This window comes from Manacus candei, unplaced genomic scaffold, assembly GCF_025592945.1.
Source record: "Manacus candei isolate 608988 ecotype Guabito, Panama unplaced genomic scaffold, ASM2559294v1 h1tg000043l, whole genome shotgun sequence".
Classification (NCBI taxonomy): domain Eukaryota; kingdom Metazoa; phylum Chordata; class Aves; order Passeriformes; family Pipridae; genus Manacus; species Manacus candei.
Genome location: NW_026138091.1, coordinates 21735340 through 21742354, shown reverse-complemented (window position 1 = coordinate 21742354; position 7015 = coordinate 21735340). Strand labels below are relative to the sequence as shown.

Sequence of the window (7015 nt, the reverse complement as noted above, 5' to 3'; positions counted from 1 at the left end):
ATGATAATATTCTAAAGGTTTTGGATTACCCTCTTTCAGTCATTGAACATTAAACATTACTGTATGAAAAGTGTATAAAATTCTATTTTTTAAGTTATTTGAATAAGTAAAGTTAGAAACGGCTTTCAGATGGTGAAGCAAATATAATACAACTAATGTTGTCCATGGATGAACCTTTTTTTTGGCTAAATATTGATGCTATGGAGTGCTAGGTGTTGGTAACATATGAATGACAGATTTTCAAAGGGTTTTCAATACTTACTTTCCATTCCTTTTGAAATTCAAGCATTTAAATAATGCTTTAATTTTAAGCTATTTCATGCATTGGAAAACATAAATGTTGAGAAACAGATATCAAGGCATGGTTTGTAGGGTTTTCAGGTTCCTAGCTGTTTCATTTACAGTGCCTAACACTTTCTTTTTTTTCAAGGTGTACATTTCAGCTATGTAAGTGAGAGAGGTTAAAAGTCATTCGTATTTTACCGTATAACTTAATAGTCAAGAGAATTGGATATAACTGGGTGGTTTGAAATTGGGAAAAAAGGAGTAGTGAATCAATTTAAGGAGACGTTTAAAACAAATTTGAGAATGGAAAAAAATCTTTACGGTAAAAAAATAAGTTTACAGAAATAGGTAAAAACAACCTGCACAAATTAAAAAACCAACAAACAAAAAAAGGTAAGAATGGTAATTAATGCATCATTATGAAACTGTGGGAAATAAAAGTTTAGTTTTATACAATTATATACCAGAAATTAGAGATGGAACAATAATGAAATTACTAACACTTTAAAGTTTATGATTTTGATAAGTAGATATAAAGTGTGCCCAGAAAAAAAGAAGGTGATAAATTATTATATATCTTCTATGATGCACTGGAGGAACGGACTTCATAGGCATATCAGAATAGACTGAAAAGCAAAAACCCGATAGAGGAAAAGACCATCACTGGAATGAATATATAACACGTAATCTTTTTTAAAAGGAGAAAAATTAATGAAACCATATATGAAGTGTAAGTAGAACTCTGTAAGTAAAATAAAATATACCTTCATGTTTAATTAAAGGAAGAGAAGACCAGAATAATAGCAGAATTTCATGTTCAAGGCAATAATGAGAGACATATACACACATCACAGATCTCTCAAGCTACTAAAAATTAATGTGTGTTAGATAATATTAAATTGTCCTGATCAGGACACTCTTGGAACTTCTAAAGAAATGTTAAGTTTGCATTGTAGAATATCCTTGATAATCTCAGATCATTCTTGATAGAAACCTAGATGAAAAGAGTTCCAATGACTATTATCTAATAAAACAAAGTAAAAGAGAACAGCCAAGACACACACATGTTAAACTCTTCAAAGTCAGATGCAGTCTCAGTCATTACAATTTTCATTATTTACAGCAGAATCAAAATGTTGAAGCTAATAGTTCATTAAAATTTTCTTCATCAAAAAAGAACAAAGACAAGTACTTTATAAGACTATGATGGAAGATTAGAACAGAGAAGGTCTAGTAAATGTTTACTAGAAGCATAAACCTTGTTCTTTGGGAAAGAACTCTCAGGTTGAGAAAGATCACAGTGAAAAGCCTCTAAAATTACTAACAGAATTTTTTTTTTTATTTTAAACATACCTTTATTTTCAGGAAAAAAAAGTTCTGAGAGAAGAAGTCATTTATTATAAATTTCCACAAATCAGAAATACAGACACATTTGAAGAACAGCTGTGAGAATCCCCACCTATTGCTCACTTGAAAGGGAAATAAAAAGAAGATGCCTAGAAAGAGAGAGATCTTGAAACACCTTTTCATTTAAGGCAAGATTCTATGAGAGATTCAAAAGGATGAAAGAGAATATAAAACAGGCAGAAGCAGAAAAATTTCCCACCTGAGGAAAAGCATTTTTATGATTTTGTCTGATTTTCCTACTAAAAGTATCATTGTCTATACTGGAATATTTTATTAAATAGTTTTGAAATTGAATTTGATTTCTTAAATATTTTGTTATATAAGAACAGCTTTGCATGTCGTGACTTTCAATAATTAAAAAATAAAAAATAACAGAAAATAACCTGGAATCAAAAGATTATATTGTTTTCTCTGATTAATGATAATGTCTTTGAAAGAATTCTTCAATTTCTTAATGTTATGAGTCCCACAGTATTCTAAAGTAGAATAATTTCTGGAAAAAACCCAAACCCTGTGAAATAAAAGCATATGCTGAAAGAAAACAGAATCTTATGCCAAACGTGCTAACACAGTCCTCCTATACATTGCTCTAGAACCACTCATCCTCATAAGTAACATTTAAATTCTGCTTGCTCCACTCAGAGAGGGGTCTAGAAAAGGTGGCCTAAACAAAGCTCATCACCTTCACCCGGTTGGTTAACCACAGGCCAATGGGTATCTTCTTCCAATGCGGTCGCACAAAGATCAAAAGACAAAGGCACGCACCTACCTCCAAAGGTGTACCTAAATTAACTCTAGCATGTTGGAACATCAGAACCATGCTCGATTCTGCGGATAGCGGACGTCCTGAGCATTGTTCTGCCCTAATTGCCCATGAACTGGCTCGTCTCAACATCGACATTGCCGCTCTCAGTGAAGTTCGCCTTCATGAAGAAGGCAGCCTCAGAGAACATGGTGCCGGTTACACACTCTTTTGGTCAGGTAAGCCCAGAACCGAAAAACATCTCTCAGGTGTCGGTTTCATGATCAAAAACTCTATTCTTCCCAAACTCGAAAATCTGCTGACAGGTCACTCTGACCGCATTATCTCCCTACGCCTTCCACTCCATAACAACCAACACGTTGTCATCTTTAGTATATATGCCCCAACTCTCCAAACTGACCCTGCTGAAAAAAACAAATTTTACGCTGACCTGCACCTCCTTACCCAAAAGGTTCCTGCAGACGATAAGATCATTATCCTTGGTGATTTCAACGCCAGAGTAGGCAAGAATTTTGATGCCTGGAAAGGAATATTAGGCAAGCATGGTTTTGGAAACTGCAATGATAATGGTCGACTCCTGCTAGAATTCTGTGCAGAGCAACAGCTCACCATCACTAACACTATCTTTCAGCAGAAAGATAGTCTGAAGACAACCTGGATGCACCCCAGATCTAAGCATTGGCACCTCATCGATTATGTCCTGGTGCGACGGAGAGATGTTCGCAATGTCCACCATACCAGCGTGATGCCCAGCACAGAATGCCAAACAGACCATCGGCTTGTGCGCTGTAAACTCAACTTTAATCTCAAATTCAAACCTAAAAGGGGCAGTATCTCAAGGAGGAGACTCCAAGTTAACAGTCTCCAATCAGCCACAGTTAGAGACAGATTCCAGGCAAACCTTCAAACTAGGCTTGAAAACCATTCCACAGATTCTACAGATTCCTCTCCTGAAACAATTTGGCACCATATTAAAAACAGCATCCTGCAATCCTCCGAAGAATCCTTAGGGTTCTCCCTCAAGAAGAACAAGGACTGGTTTGATGAAAACAATCGAGAAATCCAGGACTTGTTGAGGAAGAAGAGAACCGTCCACCAAGCACACCTTGCACTGCCATCCTGTCATGCAAGAAAACCAGCCTTTCGTCTTGCATGCAGCAAGCTCCAACAGAAACTCCGCGACATCCAGAACAAGTGGTGGACCGATCTAGCTGAAAAAACTCAATTATGCGCGGATACAGGTGATCACAAAGGTTTCTATGAGGCCTTGAAAACAGCATACGGGCCTACATACCAGGTACAAAGCCCTCTACTCAGTGCAGATGGTCAAACACTTCTGACAAATAAAACCTCCATTCTGAATCAATGGTCTGAACACTTTCAGACTCTTTTCAGTACCAACCGTGTAGTCCAAGACTCAGCAATTCAGTCCATCACACAACAACCAGTAAAGTATGAATTGGATACTTCCTCCACTTTAGGAGAAACCCTCAAGGCCATACAGCAGGTGAAAATCGGCAAGGCAGCTGGGATTGATGGAATTCCACCTGAAGTCTGGAAACATGGGGGCCTTGCACTCCACGCCAAATTTCATGAGTTCATGGTGCGCTGTTGGGAACTCGGTGAACTACCATCTGACCTTCGTGATGCAGTCATCATCACTTTGTATAAGAAGAAAGGAACTAAATCTGACTGCTCAAACTATCATGGTATTACTCTGCTCTCCATTGCTGGCAAAATCCTGGTTAGAATACTCTTGAACAGACTAATACGTGCTATAGCAGAAGGAATCCTTTCTGAAAGTCAGTGTGGTTTCAGAGCCAACAGGAGTACCACAGACATGGTGTTCATTCTCAGACAACTGTAAGAGAAGTGTAGGGAACAGAACAAAGGTCTTTATGTAACCTTTGTCGACCTCACCAAGGCTTTTGATACTGTGAGCAGAAAAGGTCTGTGGCAGATTTTGGAACGTTTAGGTTGTCCCCCCAAGTTCCTTAAAATGATCATCTCACTCCACGAGGATCAACACGGTCAAGTCAGATATGGCAATGCACTTTCTGAGCCCTTTTTAATTAAGAATGGTGTAAAACAAGGCTGTGTTCTCGCTCCTACCCTATTCACAGTCTTCTTTAGCATGATGCTCCAAAGGGCCACAGCAGACCTCGATGATCAGGATGGTATCTACATTCGATACCGTACTGATGGAAGTCTATTCAACCTAAGGCGACTGAAGGCCCACACTAAGACCTTAAACCATCTTGTCTGGGAGCTGCTTTATGCTGATGACGCCACCCTTGTTGCCCACACAGAAGCAGCTCTGCAGCGTTTAACATCCTGCTTTGTAGATGCTGCTGAGCTCTTTGGGCTGGAAGTCAGCTTAAACAAGACAGAGGTTCTCCATCAACCTGCACCTCAGGAAGTCCCCCATCATCCCCACATCACCATTGGCCAATCAGAACTCAAATCAGTCCATCAGTTTAATTACCTAGGCAGCCTCATCTCCTCGGATGGTAAGATCGACGGAGAGATAGACAACAGGTTAGTAAAGGCATATAGTGCTTTTGGAAAACTCCACAAAAGAGTATGGCGTAATAAACACTTGAAGAAAAGTACCAAGATCAGTGTTTACAGAGCCATAGTGCTGTCTACTCTCTTGTATGGTTCTGAATCATGGGTCATCTACCGCCACCACCTGCATCTCCTAGAACGCTTCCATCAACGCTGCCTCTGAACAATCTTAAACATCCACTGGTCAGATTATGTGACCAATACATCTGTTCTAGAGCAAGCAGCAGTCACAAGTATAGAAGCCATGTTGATGAGAACACAGCTGCGATGGGCAGGGCACGTCTCAAGGATGAAGGACCACCGCCTCCCTAAGATCTTGCTTTATGGTGAACTTGCCACTGGCTGCCGCAAGAGAGGAGCCCCAAAGAGAAGATACAAGGACTCCCTGAAACAACATCTCAGCCTTGGCCATATTGATCACCATAACTGGTCTACTCTGGCCTCAAATCGGGAGGCCTGGAGACACACCATCTATAATGCAGCTGTCTCCTTTGAGAACACACGCAGGATCACTCTCGAGGAGAAAAGGCAACGCAGAAAGAATCATGTCCTGCAGAATATACCATCTAAAGAGTCTTTCTACTGTGCCTTTTGCAATCGGATATGTCTGTCTCGTATTGGCCTCATAATTCACCAACGTGCCTGTAACAAATGTGGATAGAGCCTTCCCAAATCTTCGTTCGCGAAGCCCAGCCATGATGATGACACATTTAACAGGACAATTAGCCATTTGAATAACTTATCCATACTTCTAATGGTTTCACTGAAGGTTTTAAGTTCCACATGGTTTTCTTGTTCAATATGCAATATAGTTCGAATTAAAATTAGCTCAGAAAGCACTGTGTGAGCTTGTGTTAAAAAAACAGACTGAAATAAAGGTTGCAGTGATGTTTAACCATTTATGTTTTGTTCTTAAAAACAGGACAAATATAAAGATGAAAAGGAAATCTCTGAGTTATAATTTCTGCATATGGTACCATGTCTTCCTAGGAAAGGTTGGGTGATTAACACAGCCCGGCTAAGGGGAACGGTGAAGTCCACTCAAAGGTCCAAGACCTTTGGTTGAAAAAGAGTGAACACTTTATTAAGATGCCTCCCCCTTATATAGAGGAGCTTGAAGAACCCTCTGGAGTATTACAAACAGAAGGAGGAGTTTGCTACAGGAAGGATTGCAATTGGATACAAGACTAAAGAGCAGGGATTACAATTGAATATGGATAAGAAAGGAGGAGCAATACCCTTGTCAGGGAACCAACCATTGTAAAAGGGGTAAAAAAGGGGGTAGGATTTTACCATATAACATGATGAGTTTAATTCAACATTAAACTCTAGTTCGATTCATTAAATCCTTCGTTTATAAGTCAAGTCCATAGTCTTAAACAAAATCTTCTTCCTCTGACGATTCTTTTAAGGGTGCGATCCATCCCCGGTATGCTTCTTTTTCTTGTTCCTCATCTCCCACAGGTGATGTGCTGCTTTTTTCAAATGTAGGCTTCTCTTCAAGTGTAGAATCTTCTTACACATTGATCTTTGTTGTTTGTTGGCAGCATGTAATATAATTGCCTTGTTTCTCATGCAAACTTTGTTTTTCCTGATCTTGGATTTTACATAAATTCCTCTGGACCTAATAAAGCTTTATTTGAGTGGGTTATTAAATAAAATTGAAATAAGAAGGATAACTTGATCAAAACTTCACTTAACAATGATTGGTTCATCCACAAACACAAACACACGCCAAGGAATAGTATTTCTCCTTAGCACTTCAGATGTTGTTTGTTTATTAATAGAACAGTGTTTTGGTATTTAATTTTTACTGAAATTTTATTGATTTCATGAAATTTTAATTCTTGAATAAGTTTTTGAATAGACTGAATAGATTTTTTTTGGTAATAACTTCTGAGCGTGGAATATCAGAAGTATTGAACTGTTTTTAGGTAAGTGAAAAAAGTAAGGTTTCTTATTTGCATGCCAAGTTCATTGCTTTTAATTGTG

General features: G+C 38.5%; 1 protein-coding gene across 1 annotated transcript; it reads left to right on the top strand.

The window, feature by feature from the left end:
- The first annotated feature begins 2389 nt into the window (after positions 1-2389).
- On the top strand, positions 2390-4125 carry LOC127474733 (craniofacial development protein 2-like). Its single transcript, XM_051795948.1, has 2 exons — positions 2390-3752; positions 3851-4125. Exons 1-2 carry the CDS (start codon positions 2403-2405, stop codon positions 3911-3913), a joined length of 1413 nt encoding a protein of 470 aa, XP_051651908.1. The 5' UTR covers positions 2390-2402; the 3' UTR covers positions 3914-4125.
- Positions 4126-7015: the final 2890 nt, after the last annotated feature.